At 59.2% G+C, this 14,511-nt stretch overlaps 3 protein-coding genes across 3 annotated transcripts in view; all 3 read right to left on the minus strand.

Moving 5' to 3' along the window:
* Positions 1-157: 157 nt before the first annotated feature.
* On the minus strand, positions 158-6,080 carry PLIN5 (perilipin 5). The gene is made up of 7 exons (XM_006904113.1): positions 6,000-6,080; positions 5,082-5,277; positions 4,076-4,158; positions 3,506-3,686; positions 2,302-2,501; positions 981-1,097; positions 158-691 (listed from the first exon to the last, which is right to left on the minus strand). Exons 1-7 carry the CDS (start codon positions 6,057-6,059, stop codon positions 158-160), a joined length of 1,371 nt encoding a protein of 456 aa, XP_006904175.1. The 5' UTR covers positions 6,060-6,080.
* A 1,920-nt stretch (positions 6,081-8,000) lies between these two features.
* LRG1 (leucine rich alpha-2-glycoprotein 1) lies at positions 8,001-10,255 on the minus strand. The gene is made up of 2 exons (XM_025043627.1): positions 10,165-10,255; positions 8,001-9,421 (listed from the first exon to the last, which is right to left on the minus strand). The coding sequence occupies exons 1-2, from the start codon at positions 10,194-10,196 to the stop codon at positions 8,362-8,364; spliced, it is 1,092 nt and encodes a 363-aa protein (XP_024899395.1). The 5' UTR covers positions 10,197-10,255; the 3' UTR covers positions 8,001-8,361.
* A 3,403-nt stretch (positions 10,256-13,658) lies between these two features.
* The window catches only part of SEMA6B (semaphorin 6B), a 10,405-nt gene continuing 9,552 nt past the window's right edge, over positions 13,659-14,511 (minus strand). Inside the window, exon 17 of the mRNA XM_025043158.1 lies at positions 13,659-13,693. Within this exon, the coding sequence (XP_024898926.1) occupies positions 13,659-13,693 (35 nt within the window). The remainder of the gene's footprint in view (positions 13,694-14,511) is intronic.

A 14,511-nucleotide genomic window follows, 5' to 3' on the forward strand; every position in this document is an offset into this window, starting at 1 on the left:
TGGTCTAGATTCTGCATTCGGACCCCAACACCCAGCTCCGTGCCTGGGCCAGGGTCAAGGCATCCGTTGTGAGTGCTTCCGCATGGCCACTAGGGGGCAGCCGGCATCTCGGGGCGTACGGCTGCCTGGGGCGGTGCTGAGCTGAGCCCCCGTTCGGTCAGAAGTCCAGCTCCGGCATCAGGGTGTGCTTGGGGCGGCTGGGGGGCTCAGGCTCGGGCTCCTCGGGAATGTCCCCTGGGAGGCCCGTCCCGTCCCGGTGCTGCGCCTGCCAGGCTCTCTGCTGGGCCGGCCAGTCCAGGTGCGCCCAGCGGGCATCGGGGCTCCCCACCACCTCGTCCACCAGGGTGTCCAGGTCGGCCGGGGGCTCGGGCCGCTCCACGAGGATGGGCGAGAAGGGCCCCACCCGCCAGGGCAGCGGCACCGCCTGCACCACCAGCTCCAGCAGCTCGTCCACGCAGGCGTGGGCCCGGGCCACGTTGCCCCGGCCCTCAGCCAGCGCCGCCGCGGGCACATCCCCGAAGCAGCGCGCGTCGGCGAAGGCGGCCTGCAGGGCGTGCACGCTGCGCCGCACCTCGGCCACCTTCTCCTGGGCGCCGGGGGGCAGCCCCCGCACGCTGCTCTCCAGCGCGTCCACCGCGCTCTGTAGCTCCCCCATCAGACTCCGGGACAGCACCAGCATCTCCAGCTCCGCCTGCGGGGGGGCGGGGGGCGGGGGCCGGAGCGGCGAGGCCTCAGTACCCCGGATGGACACGTGCCTGGCTTGCTGCCTTGCCTCAGTTTCCCCATGGACACAACGGGACTGTCTCGCCGCCTTGGTTTCCTCCATGGACACAGCAAGACCAAGCCCTGCCTCCGTTTCCCCCGTGGACACTCCAACCAGCTGACCTCAGCAATTAGTTGGAGACAGCTATCTGGCCCCTGGCGACCCCGGGCAGAGGGAGAACCACCCTCCACCTCCCGCCCTCCCCCCAGCGCCCTACCTGGCTGCGGCGACGGCCGTTCTCCAGGGGCCGCAGAGTCCAGTCCTCCCACAGCTCGTGTACCTTCCCGGGGCGGGCCGGGGTGGTAGGGGTCACCCCACACTGCACAAGGTTGATCTGTGGGGATGAGGCCGGTGACAGGCATAGCTGGAGCATGCGGAGGAGCGGAGGAGCCGGGACCAAACCTAGCCTGGATCTGGCCCTAATAAGCATTTAGGGAACACGGCAGTGTGCAGCCTCCGGCACCTGCTGAGCTGGCCTGGTCAGCCTGTCCCATTGCGTACCCTCAGCCAGACCCCGCGACCTGTGGTTCCCCTGAAGCTCAGACTCACAGCAAGGCTTTCGCTCGAGCTGGTCCTTCTGCCAGATGCACGCCTCCCTGCACCCCAGCCCCCTGCCCGGGTCACTCCAGTTCAGGTATTAATATAGACGTCACCCCCTCCAGGAAGCATTCCATCCTCCCCCGCCTGACTGAGTGGATCCCTCTTCTGGGTCCCACAGCACCTGCTGTGTTCCTTGTCATGACCCTGATCCCCCTACTGGACTGTGAGTGTCCTGAAGAGGCCACTGTGACTCCGTACTCAGGATAGGACAGGTATTAGAAGATGCATAAAATAAATTGTGAATATTATTGAACCATAAAGATGAAGGAAATTCTGACACACAACATGGGTGAACCTTGAGGACAACACACTCAGGGAAATACACCGATTTGGGTGCTCACGCGCGACCTCTGGCGGTTGCCATGGGGAGGACAGGCTGGGTTCGGGATGGGCCAGATGGAGGAGGAAGGGGGAGATGTGGGCGGATTCAGGATAGATCTGTGCAGAGCCAACCGTTTGGCTGCTGTGTCCGATGTGGGAGGGCGGGAAAAGACGGGGACGTGAGGTGAGCAGGTTGGGGGCGTCTGAACCTATCAGGGCCAGTCGGCAGGAGCTGTCATGTTCCCTTGGAGCAGGGACAATGAACGATGCGGGCAGAAGCTGGGTGTGAGCTGAACCCTGAAGTACTGGGATGGGTGACGGCAGCGAGGGAAGTCTCCTTCTCCCTCTCTCGACCCACCTTAACTACCTGTAAATATTAGCTCCTACTTCCCCCCTCTACAAACCCTCCCTTGCTCCCCAGGCTGAGCCTTGGCCCCCCCTGAGCTCCCCCAGCCCCAGACCCCTCTCCGCCCCAGCCCTGAACACACACGGCTGGAGGAAGTGGAGCCCACTTCTGCCTCCCTCTTCAGACCAGCAGGGGACCAGGGACTCAGCTGGTCCTCAGTCCATGCTTACTGGCCTGCTTCGCGGGCCAGGGGCGGACAGAGGGCTCTCACCAGCTCCAGTGTCTCCTGCAGCTGGGCCAGTGTGTCCTGGGCGTGGTGTTTCTTCTGCCTCAGTTTCCCCAGAGAGTGCTCATATGCCCGGTGGCGGAGCCGTGCTGACAGGGAGCCCAGGCGTACAAAGTAGCCCTGACGTCTCCTCTGCTCTTCCACGGAGCCCACCTCTGGGCCCTCAGCCTCGGCAGCCAGCGCCGCTGGAGGGTGGGTAGGGAGAGGGGATCAGTGTGGACACCCTCTCCACGTCTGCGCGCCTCCCTTCTGAGCGGACGAGCCCATGGGCTCCCAAAGGTACAGTTGCCCTTTATCAATACCAGCTCACTCAATCTCCCCTAAACCCTATGATGTAGGTACTATTAGCCCCATTTCACAGATGGGGAAAACTAAGGCAGAGAGAGACAGGTGAAGTCCCATAGTGTGCAAAAGGCAGACCCGGGATTTAAACTCAGGCACTCTGGCTGTAGACCAGGGGTCCCTAACCCCCTGGGCCGCACAGCAGGAGGTGAGCGATGCAGGAGCCAGCATCACCGCCTCAGCCCTGCCTCAGGTCATGAAGCCTTAGATTCTCATGGGAGCACCGGTCCCGGGTGCCACGAAGGGTGGGGACCGCTGCTCTAGACTATTCTTAACCACTCCGCTAACCTGCCTGTTACATCACAAGTGCCCGGCCCACGGTAGGTGCTCCACAGCCTGTCTGCTGAGGAATGAGTGCCGTAAAGCAGCGGGGACGGAGCCAGGTCGCCTTCGGGGCCAGCTGACGAGATTGGAACGTGGCAGAAAGGTGTGGTGTGAGGAACTGGGCTAAAGGGCAATCGCTATTCAACACAGCATCTAGTTTTTCAAGGTAAGCCAGAAATCGGGATTTGTAGGGCAAAATCTGATTATTAAAAGCATGTGATGAATCTAAACATCGAAAAGGCATCGTACAGGCCAGATCATACAGGGCCACCAGTTTGAGATCACAACTCTCCAGTCTATCGGCTGCTTATACTCTTGGGGTCCGGATGGTCTGGTTTCTAGCAGGGTGCAAGCTGGGGGGCCACGGAAGCAGAGCGGGCAGTCAGGGCGGGGCCCCAGCTCCTCGTTTCCTGAAAAAATCTTGAGTGAATCTCAAAGCTCTCTGCCCTGTGGCCTCCGGGGATGGGCCCTGGGCAGGAGGGTTTGGGGCGGGACGGGGTGGGGATGGGGACACAGGCCTCACCGAGCTCCTCCTCCGTCATGGGCAGGAAGTGGTCCACCAGCTCCTCCGACTTGCCCAGCACGACGTCCACAGCGTGGCTCATGGAACGCTTCAGCTCCACGCTCCAGCGCCGGCTCTGCCGAGCCAGGCCCACCACGCCGGTCATACCGCTGGTCACCGCATCCTTGGCTGAGGTCACCACCTGGTGGTGGGGAAGGGGGGGGCCAATCTAGGCTCCGTCGGTGTCCGGCTTCCCTCCTTGACCCTTCAGTTCCCTTTGGTGGGGGGTCAGGATCCCTGGCTCCTTCCTGGCTCTGGGCCTCAATTTCCCCTCTATAAATTGGGGAGAAATAAGACCTCTCCCTCCTCGAAGGGGGTGCCAGCATCACTGGCACGCATTAAGTGCTCTGTAAATGTGGGTGCCGACGATTTTAATCTAGTGGGTGTTTTTTGAGTTGACCAAAGCCTGATCTGGCCCCGGAGTCTGGCTGGCCAGGGGTATTGGCTGGGTCTGGGAAGGGGCGGCCCTCCCTCCCCCACCTCCCCCCCGCCGCCCCTCCCTGCAGATCCACAGTCTGGTGGTGCAGGTACCATCTCCGAAGGTTTCTGCAGAAAGGGCAGCTTCTCCTCCAGCTTGTCCAGGCCCCTGCAGGCGAGGTCATTCACGGTGGACACTGGAGGATGAGAGAGTGAGGGGATGAGAATTGGGGAGGTGACAGGGACATGGGGGCACAGAGAGAGAGAGGGAGGGAGTGCTGGAGGGAGGGGCAGAGAAAGAGAGGAGAGAGACAGAGGTAGATAGAGGTAGAGAGAGATCAAAGAAGTTCTCTATGGTGGGGGTAGGGGAAGGCCTGGCTGGCCCCCTGGGAGGGACCGGGGACCCTAAGGTTGTGGGTGCGCCCACAAGGCTGGGCCCCGTCACCACCGCCCTCTCCGCCCTGCCTTGCCATTGGCTTCTACCAGCACCAAGGTGACCTCACACCCATGCCTGGATCAGATGCCCCAGTGAGCAGGCTCAAGGTCAACACAAGCTGGCTGAGAAGGCGGCGGAGAGGCCCTGAGCTGGGACCCTCAGGTGTCCCCCTTCCTGGGCCAGGTGGGAGGTCAAGAACCTTTCTGCCTCCCTTTCCCCATCAGGCTGAACTCCTGAGCTGATCTGGGAAGAGGTGGGGCTCAGGACAGGTGGAGGCAGAAGCGCAGATGGGGGACAGGAGTTGGGCAGGCAAAGGGGACCCGAGGCACAACAGGCCAGCCAATCGGGAGGAAGATATTGAGACAGATGGAGTGGGGACAGAAGGAGGGGGCCATCAGTAAACAGCTAAGGGTGGACAGCCAGGCAATCAAACATCATAAGCCAACAGGTAGAGGGGAGGTGGCACAGAGAGGGATTGAGAGATGGCACAGGCAGAAGGACTGAGCATAGATGACTCAAGAGGGGGTGGCGGACAGGCGGTGGACAGACTAAAGGCACACAGGATGGGTAGGGCCGAGGGAGATGCCCAGGTCAGGGGGTCCACCCCAGGGCATGCCATGCAGATGGAACGTAAGAGGGTGGGACGCGGGAGCAACCACCGGACCCTCGGGCCGGGGGACTCACGCTGAGGCTGCAGGTGGCTGAGCAGTGGCTGGGCGTGGTCCAGGGCACTGGTGGTGAGGCTGCACACACAGTGCTCGGCCAGGCGGCAAGCAGAGCCCAGCAGCGGGTGCTTGTCCTTGGCTGCGCTGTAAGCATCGGAGACTGCGGTGCACGTGGCCCTGACCAGCGGCAGGGCCACCACGCGCTGCACCACGTTCTGCGGGAAGGGGCGGCGTCAGAGAGGCCCCCAGGGGAGCTGGGAGGCTCAGCATATCTCGGCCCACCTCCTCTCTATGGCCCAGAGTGAGGGTGGGCAAGAGGATTGGAGGAAACTGCACTGAGCACCTGGCGGGGGAATCCAGGTGAAGGTGCTCGCGGGCTCCGTTCTCAAAAGCACACACAGCATGAAAGGTTCTGAAACCATCCGGCGGCCAAGGGCACGGCCTCGGGCCACGCTGCCTGCGTTAGTGCTGGTTTGGCCGCCTCCAAGCTGTGTGAGCTTGGGCGAGTGAGTGAGTGGCTTGGTGCCTCTGTTTCCCCATCCGTCAAGTGGGTTTCTAGGGCTATGATGGGGATTCTAGTTTCCCAGGTATGGGAAGCCCTTAGAACGGTGACCGATGCAGAGGAGCTGCTGTGACAGAAGCCGTTGTTGTCGTCAAGAGGCCACAATGGTTGACACAGAAACAGAGTGGGCAGAGGCCAGGTAAGCCGGCCAGGTGTGCTGGGAGTTGCTCCCCTCCCCGGGCCTCATGTGTCCCTCTGGGAAATGGGTAGGAGGTGCAGAGATGTCAGCCCCCTCCGCGGTCCAGAATGCCCTCAGAGCCAGACGCTCGCAGTGAAGATGGAGGCGGGAGGCGGGAGGCGGGTCCCGGCCCGCGGCTGGCCTGGGAAGGACTGGCCCCCGCCCTTCCATGCTCCGTGCCAGGCTTGGCCCCTCACCTGCTGATCTTGCTCCCACGAGCTGGGTGTAGGGGCCTGAGCCGCCTCATCTTCTGACATGCCTGCTGCAAACAGGGTCACCCTGGGAAGCAGGACAGCGTGAGGGGGGCCTCTGCATGTCAGCCCTCCCAGCCCCCACCCAGGCCTTGGGTTCTGTCTGGCTGGGCTCTGTGACTCTGGCAAGTCATGGGGCCTCAGTTTCCTCATCGTAAAAATGGGGTGATGATAATACCAACTTCAAAGCGCCATGGGGGGCACAGGGCTCTGTGCACAGTGCGTGCACACCAGAGAACTTCTGGCGAGGTGGAGGCGCTGCAGAGATTCAACGCATGGGTTGTGGGGAAAGACCCGGGTTTGAATCCTGCCGTGACTTGCTGTGCAACTTTGGGCAAGTGCCCTTACCTCTCTGGGCTCTTTCCTCTTCTGCAAAGTAGGGGAGGTCCCTGACGCCCTTGCTCCGGACACAATGCACAAGCAGCCCCCTGCAGGAACGCAGGTGGTAAGTGCGGAATCCCAATAAACCCGCAGTCCGTTTGACAGTCCGAGAAACGGAGGCACACAGCAAGTCCATGCGGGGCCCATGGGCACTCCCCTTAAGCCAACTCAGAGCAGGGAGCTCGATTTCAGATTGCCCACCTGCAGTTCATCCTCTGTCCCCACGCCCCACCCCCACCTCCGCTTTCAGAGTCGTGGTCCCAGTCCAACTGGGTCCTGGACCTTCAGCCAACTGGGCGAAGGGTCTCAGCCACCTGCTCCGGCCTGTCAACCCCCTCCCCTCCGCACGCCTTTGGACCCTCGCCCATCCTGACCCGATCCGGAGGGCCCTGGGCCTGCGGGATGTTCCTGGACACCAACCACCCGCGTGGCACTCACGGGTGCGTGCAGCCTCAGCTCCCTCGCGCGGTCGCGGACCCCAGATTCGGGCTCCAGTCTCCGCCCACTGCCGGCCCCGCCTGCCTTATAGCGGCTCGGGGGGCGGAGCCTCCGAGACCTACCAATGGGGAGAGGCCGTGTGGGGGCGTGCTCCAGGCCTCCCTCACAAGGTCTTGGGGCTCCCGAAGCGCTCCGTGGTTGCCATAGCAACGTAAAGGACGCCGGCTACTCGAAGATCGAGCTACTTCTGTTGGCCAGGTTTGGCTATCTGCCACCCTAGCTGTAGTTGCTGCGGAGACAGCGGATGGCGATCACAGCCCCCACCCCTTCGCCGAATGACCTTGGGCAAGTCCTCAAGGTCTTTCTATTTTTTTAAAATCTGTGGCTTAACTAAACCAGGAGCCAGGCCAGCTCATTTGCTCCGATTCCGTTTTACAGATGAGCAAATCGAGGCTCAGAATGCTTAAACCACTTGTCCTGGGTCCCACATCGACTGAAGGATTTGATTCAAACCCAACTGTGCCAGGCTCCAGAAGCGGGCTTTCATCATCATGCCTGGAATGACCACCAACCTGGGCATGGCACTCCTAACCGGGGCCCGAAAACCCTGAGCATGGCCCCAACACCCCGGGGTCCGCCAGATCAGATCCTGCCCCTGCCATACCCGGCATTGTTCCGGCAGGTGGCCCTGGGTTCTGAGTTGTGAGAACACAGTCCCCTGGGCCTCTGCCCATCTGTTCAGCCTCATCCAGCCTGCCCACGCCTGTCCCGGGTGGCTGTCCCCTGGGTTATCAGAGGCCAGCATGACAAATTGTTTGGAGACCTGAAGCAATCTGGTTTAATTTAAACCTTCCCCAGGACACAGGCTCTGGCAGGAACCCACCAGTAAAATGACACCCTGGGCAATGGTCAGGGTTTTATTTTCAGTCAAGCCTCAGGATGGGGGGAGTTGGAGGAGCAGCCAGGGGCCGTCAGATCCCAATTGCCATCCATTTGGGATTTCACGTCCTGCGCCCCAGGGCCCCCGGTCATGCCTCCTCTTTCCTCCTCCTTCTTCCCAGAGACCCAGGAAGTCGACTTAAGAGATGCAGGAACACAGTGGAAGCCAATTTGTCCAATTCTGTTCGACATTTATTAAACCTCTGGGGTCTGACCCCTAACTAAGTGTTGAGTAAGAGGCAGCTTGGCCCCAGGCTCTGTGCTCAGAGAGACCCCCAAACTGAAGGAGACAGAGCCAGATAGGGGCAGCCTCGGTGTGACCAGGGCTGGGCCAGACGGAGGGCAGGGGAGCTGAGGGAGCCGGGAGGGCAAGCCATCTGGTCACTGGGGAGCCGTTCCTAGAAGGGGGTGCAGCTGGAGCGAAGGCAGGGCGGCCGGGGCGCCTAAGGGGGGTTTCGGAAAGCGTGGGCAGAACGGGTCTGGTAACTATGGAAAGCCGGCCTCACCCTCAAAAAGGGGGGTTAGTTGCCTAGTGGGGTGCGGTGTTCTGCTAGGCCGCCACCCCCGTCTCCGCCCCGGCCTCAGGCTTCGCACGGGACATGGCCACAGCCAAGAGCGTGTGGCCCTTCACGGCCATAGGCTCGGCGCAGTGAGTGGCGTTGGAGGAGAACATCTTGTCTTTATTGGCCACCAGCCACTGATAGAGGTCGTCCAGGTTTTGGTCACAGACCCAGGGGTTCCCGGAGATGTCGAAGCCGTCCTTCATGTCTCGGGCTGCCCCGGGCTGCCCCACAGATGCCCAGAGCCCCTTGGGCACGCTGGTCAGTGAGTTGTTGGAGAGGTCCAACATGTCCAGCTGCTTCAGACCTTGGAAGGCACCTGCTGCCACCGCGGCCAGCTGGTTGTCACTTAGAAAGAAGTGGCGCAGGTTAGGCTGAGGCGCCAGCAGCCCCTTTTCAAGTGCCCTCAGTCTGTTACCCTCCAGGTGCAGCCGTTCCAACTTCAGCGGTCCCCTCAGAAGGTCAGGGGACAAGGTCTCCAGCTGGTTATTGCCAAGGTCAAGGATGCGCAGGTCGGTGAAGTTGGACAGCAGCCCAGGGGGCAGCGTCCGGAGGCGGTTCCCAGACAGGTCCAGGTGTCCGAGGGCTTTCAGGCCGAGCAGCCAGGAGGCCTCCAGGCTTTGCAGCTGGTTTTCCTTCAGCACCAGGGTGTGGAGGGCGGCCGAGACCTGGAAGAGGCCGGCGGGCAGCCGGCTCAGAGCGTTGCGGGTCAGATCGAGCACCTTCAGCTGAGGCACAGGCAGCAGGAACTTATCCGCGAGGCTCTCCAGCCCGTTGCTGGAGAGGTGCAGTTCCTGGAGGTTGGAGACACCCTGGAGGAAGTGGGGTGGCAGCTGTGTGACGTTCAAGAACTCCACAGACAGGAAGATGGTGTCGGCTGGGAGCTGCAGGGGGACTTTGGCAGGCGGGTAGCAGTTGACAGAGCTGCCGTTATCTGACTGGAACACCTGGCAGGCTTCGGGGTTTGGGATGACCCCCTGGGCAGAGGGGGCCACAATTAGTAGCAGCAGGAACAGGGTTCTAGAAAGATGGGGGTCCAGGCCTCCTGGGCTGCAGGCAATGACAGAAGGTGCTTAATGAGCCAGAATGAAAATATACCCAGCTCCGTGAGCGTGTGCCCGGTTCTGCCCGGTTCTGCCCACTTCTTCCCCTCCCCGCTTTCACCACCTCGGGCCGTGCCACCTGACTGCTCCCCTCGACTAGTGCACTCACCTCCTCTCCATGTTTTGAAGGCAGAGCCAGTGAACTCCTACTATCCTGCAAAACCCCCAGCTCCGATGCCCCTTTTCCCATGGAGCTTTCTCTGACCTTCCCAAGCAGAACTCTCAGTTTCCCGCTCTGAGCTCTTCCCCGTCCTGTCCAGCCCTGACCCGACCAGGTTAGGATGTCTGCATCCAGGTCTATCTCGCTGCAGGTGCTCAGATGCACCCCAGGGTTCCAGGTGCAAACGGGACTCTGGACATGAGACGTGCCCAAAGCAGGTGTGGGGGCGGTCGTTTGACCTTGGGATCGGTGGGTTACAGTTGGCACCAACACCCTTGGAGTGCCAGGGCTTCTGCTCCTCCCAGCCCTCCGGCAGGCCTCTGATGTGGGGGCTGGACTCCCACTCCCCGCCTGGGGCGTGCATCGGCGAGTGGGTGTGTGGGAACCAGCCTGTCCTGGTTCGAGCCTGGGCGTTGGTCCACTCCAGCCTGCAGGCCCACATCTGGCCCTGTGACTTCACTGGGCAGACAGAACGTCGGTGCCCTGCCTGTCGTTCGAGCCTGCCTAGGAATGGCGGGCTGGGGACCTACCTCTGGCTTTGCTCTGGGCTCCAAGAGGACATGGTGGTCTCTCTGTTTCCTTTCCAGGTTCCCTGAGTCTGGTGAGGTGGCCTTATACCTGCCTGGGCGGGGGTGGGCACGGGCACTGACCATAGGGAAGTCCCCACCCACATCCTGTTCCCGATAGGGCCTGAACCTGAGCCACGCAGGGGAAAAGGAGGGGCCGGGATTGCAAAATTATTTCCTGGCAGGGCTAGGACAGCGGAGAGGCTGCCCGCACCTTCTCGGCATGGCTCTGCCCAGTTTTCCTTCCCCTGATTTGTGCTTTTCAGGAGTGGCTACCCAAGAGTCTCTGGGGCTGAATCCCCGCTCCTCGCTTGCAAGGTGCCAGTCCTGGCAGATGAGGACAGCTCTTTGAGCAAGATGCAGTATTTACGATACACTTGAGCCACCAGGAGGCGCAATGAAAAGAACAAAAAGTACTTGTCTTGAATTCATGACATATTCGTTATTGAATATATTTTTATTGAAATAATTTTTAAAAAAGAGAGGTGAAAAGCGAGTGATGCCAGAAGCCTCTGCAGTCTTTGAGCGGTGGCCCGGATGGGGCCAGCCTGGTTCTGAACCTCAGCTGCGCTAGGACTGCTTTGCTCTGTGACTGTGAACACGTGGCTTCACTTTCCTTGGCCTCTGTTTCCCCATCTGTGAAGTAGAACTCAGTCTCCGAGGGCCCTGTCTGCTCTTTCTTTTTTCGTCTGAAGCTGACGCGCTATTCGTTTTGGATCATTCTGGTTTTCTAATAAGTGCATTCGGAGGCTACACATTTCCCTTTGAGAACGGCTTTGGCTGCATATCATGGGTTTGGCTACTCAGCGCTTTCATTCTTCTCGAGTGCGAAACATTCAGGTGTGCTGTTATATTTACCTGCAGCCAGGGCTTCTGTCGTGGCTCTTCTCCCCAGCCCCATCTCTGAAGGGTTTTGTCTTTATTCATCTGTGAGGATGAGTGAGTTTTGTCTTAGTGGACACATCAGCTCAGAGAAAAATACAAAGGCTGACACCAACAAGCACAGTTAAAGAACGACTCCATAGACACAGATACTGACACAGAGACAGGTGAAAATACATAGACAGAACCTGACAGAGACACAGAGCAGGACACACGGGAGAGGATGGCAGACCTGCAGAGACACACGCACAAAACAGACACACACACAAATGAGTAAAGGACCTGAATAGAGACTCTTCCAAAGAAGATATATACATGGCCAACACATGCATGAAAAGATGCTCAACATCACTGATCATCAGGGAAATGCAAGTCAAAACCACAATGAGATGTCACCTTAACCCTGTCAGAATGGTTTTTATCAACAACACAAGAAGTAGCAAGTGTTGGCGAGGATGTAGAGAAAAAGGCACCCGCCCTCTGTTCGTGGGAATGTAAATTGGTGCAGCTGCTATGAAAAACGGTATGGGGGTTCCTTAAAAAATTAAAAATAGAGCTGTTACACTATCCAATAATTCCACTTCTGGGTATTTATCCGAAGTAAATGAAATCGCTATCTTGAGATATCTGCATTTCTATGCTCCTTGCAGCATTATTCACGCACACGTGCTCACATGCACACATACAACACACACACACACATAGGAGTATCACTCATTCATAAAAAAGAAGCAAATCCTGCCGTTTACAACAACATAGATGAACCTTGAGGGCATTATGCTCGGTGAAGTAAGTTAGACATGGAAAACTACTAGATGATCTTATATGTGGAATCTGAAAAAACCAAACTCATAGAAACTGAGAGTCGAATGGTTTTTGCCAGGGGCCAGGCAGGGGGCAAGGTGAACGGGGAGATGGTGGTCAAAGGGTACCAACTTGCAGTTATAAGATGAGTAAATTCTGGGGATGTAACGGTCAGATCTAATGGTGACTATAGGTAACAATACTGTATCGTGTACCTGAGAGGTGCTAAGGAAGTAGATCGTAAATGTTCTCACCACACATACAGAAAGGTAACTCTGCGAGGTAATGGTGTGTGACTGTTGTGATCATCTCGCGATATGTGCGTAGATCGAGTCGTCAAGCCGTGCACCTGAAACTTACACAATGTTGTATATGTCGATTATATTTCACGCTGAAAACACACACACAAAGGTTCAGGAGGAGCCGTTAGATGCCGTCACAGTGTTTTGTGTTTCTTTGTTTATTATCACTTCCCCCCATGACGAGGGGTACCAGGTGGGGTACTGGATGTCTCTTTTTCACTGCTCTATCCCCAGAGCCCAGCACACAGTAGGTGCTCAATAAACAGGGGCTGGAGGGTTTGAGCTGTAACAACATGCTAAAGTGATCTCTTAAAATGAAATCAGATCATGTCCCTGGCTTAAAATCCTCTGATGGCTTCCTGTCCCACTTAAATTCATAAGGCTGGGGGAGCAGGGGTAGGAAGGGAAGTTGGTATTTAATGGAAGAAGGAGTTTAAGTTTGGGAATATGCAAGAGTTTTGGAGACGGATGGTGGGGATGGCTGTACAACAAGGTGAATGGACTTCATGCCACTGAACTGAACACATAAAAATGGTTCAAACGGTACATTTGAATTTATGTGTATTTATGCGTATTTTACCACAATGAAAGAAACTGTACTCCTCAACTGAGAGGCTCTGTCTACTTGGGAACCTGCCCTCCCCTTCCTCCTATCTCGACCTGCTCCCCCTCCCCCTCTGCTCCAGCCACACTGGCCTCCTTGCCCCTCCTCCAAGAGTTCCCACCGCGGGCCCTTTGCCCTGGCTGTTTCTTCCACCTGGATGCTCTCTCTGCACATCTCCCCAGGATTGCCCCCTTCTCACCCGTCCTGTCCTGTCTCAGCTCAAAGGTCACCTCCTCCAGCAGGCCCTCCTTGACCAACACCACCCCCAGTCACTCCTTCCTAGCACATTATCTTGATTTTTCTTCATTACACATATCACTACCTCAAATCAAGTTCCTTGCTTGTATGTGGTCAGCCTCTGTACTAGGCCATGAACTCCATGAGGACAGGGGTCTTTGTCCTCACACAGTGCCTGGCACGTGGTAGGTGCACAATAAATATTTGCTGGAGAACCAATCAGAAATTTCCCCCATCCAGATGGAGACGGGGACCTCGCCTCACCTTTCCACATTTCCACACTCAGTGCCCCAGCATTCTGTCTGCTGCTGTGAATCTCGAGGGTGCTCTCACCTGTATGGGGACAAGCCTGGGCCCCGGCCCCGCCCCTTGGAGACAGAGCAGACCCCGGCCCCGCCCCTCGGAGACAGAGCAGACCTTGGCCCCGCCTCTCGGGGGGTAGAGCAGATCCAGGCCCCGCCCCTCAGGGGCGGGCAGAGCATACCCCGGACCCGCCCCTCGGGAGCAGAGCAGATTCAGGCCCTGCCCCTCACAGACAGAGCAGACCCAGAGCCCTGGGGCCGGTGGTTGTAAACAGTTTTATTGATGGGGAAGGGGGCTGGGGAGGCAAATTCCAGAGAGGGTCCAGGTCACAGCTGGCCACTCAGCTGGCATGCATGGTCAGCTGGAGGTCGAGGGGGAGGTCACAAGGGGACGGGTGGCGTGGGACCCTCTGACCACCCTGGGGCCATATTTACAGAGGGGCCCGCCCGCCTTCACTGCCCCCCAGCCCTTTAGACAGCTGCTGCCAGTATGACTTCTGGGCAGGCCCTCCCGGCCCCCCTGCCTGAAACCCCCTCTCTGTCTCCCCTCAAACTCCTAACCGGCACCTTGGAGGCCCCGGGCCTTCTGGAAGCCCCTGCGTCGGCTCAGCCAACGCGCAGGCCGCTGGGGCCGCCGCGCTTGACACACCACACACACGCACCCTGCACGCGTGGCCCGTCCCCACGCACACGTTGGCAGCAGCCCTGGCGGGCGCGCACACACACACACGCCTCCCTCCCCTTCCCGGCCCCTCGCAAACGAACACGGCATGCACACACACACACACGCTCACACACGCCAGGAGCCGGGGTCGAGGGGGACCTTGGGGGTGGGGGCTTGGGTCTGCAGCTGTGGCCCCCACCCCGTCCCGCCGCCTCCAAGCCCCCAGCCGCCACCCCGAGAACGGAGTTGTGCAATTGGGTAGAAAACTGCAAAAAAACCGCAAATTGGAAACAAACCCAAACCCACTCGCAGATCAACCTCAAATCCATAGCACATCCTCCCGCCCCACCCCAAACCACCTCGTGTCCCGCGGCCCCGGTCGGGGCGGGGGGCCGAGCCCGTTGTGCTTCCGTGTGGCGGAGGGGGCGCCCCCGCGCTGGGGTGGGGGCCTTGAGCACCCACTCGGAGCTGGGCCGGGTCTCTCGCTCCTGGTTCCCTTGGCTGGCACCGCAGAGG

This window comes from Pteropus alecto, unplaced genomic scaffold (assembly GCF_000325575.1).
Source record: "Pteropus alecto unplaced genomic scaffold, ASM32557v1 scaffold30, whole genome shotgun sequence".
Lineage (NCBI taxonomy): Eukaryota > Metazoa > Chordata > Mammalia > Chiroptera > Pteropodidae > Pteropus > Pteropus alecto.

Coding starts and splice junctions, on each gene's coding strand:
- LRG1 (XM_025043627.1), bottom strand. CDS start 10,196: ATGTCCTCTTGGAGCCCAGAGCAAAGCCAGAG. Junction 9,422..10,164: donor AGCCCAGAGCAAAGCCAGAG/GTAGGTCCCCAG, acceptor CATTGCCTGCAG/CCCAGGAGGCCTGGACCCCC.
- PLIN5 (XM_006904113.1), bottom strand. CDS start 6,059: ATGTCAGAAGATGAGGCGGCTCAGGCCCCTACACCCAGCTCGTGGGAG. Junction 5,278..5,999: donor CGTGGGAGCAAGATCAGCAG/GTGAGGGGCCAA, acceptor CCCTTCCCGCAG/AACGTGGTGCAGCGCGTGGT. Junction 1,098..2,301: donor TGCAGGAGACACTGGAGCTG/GTGAGAGCCCTC, acceptor TCATCCCCACAG/ATCAACCTTGTGCAGTGTGG.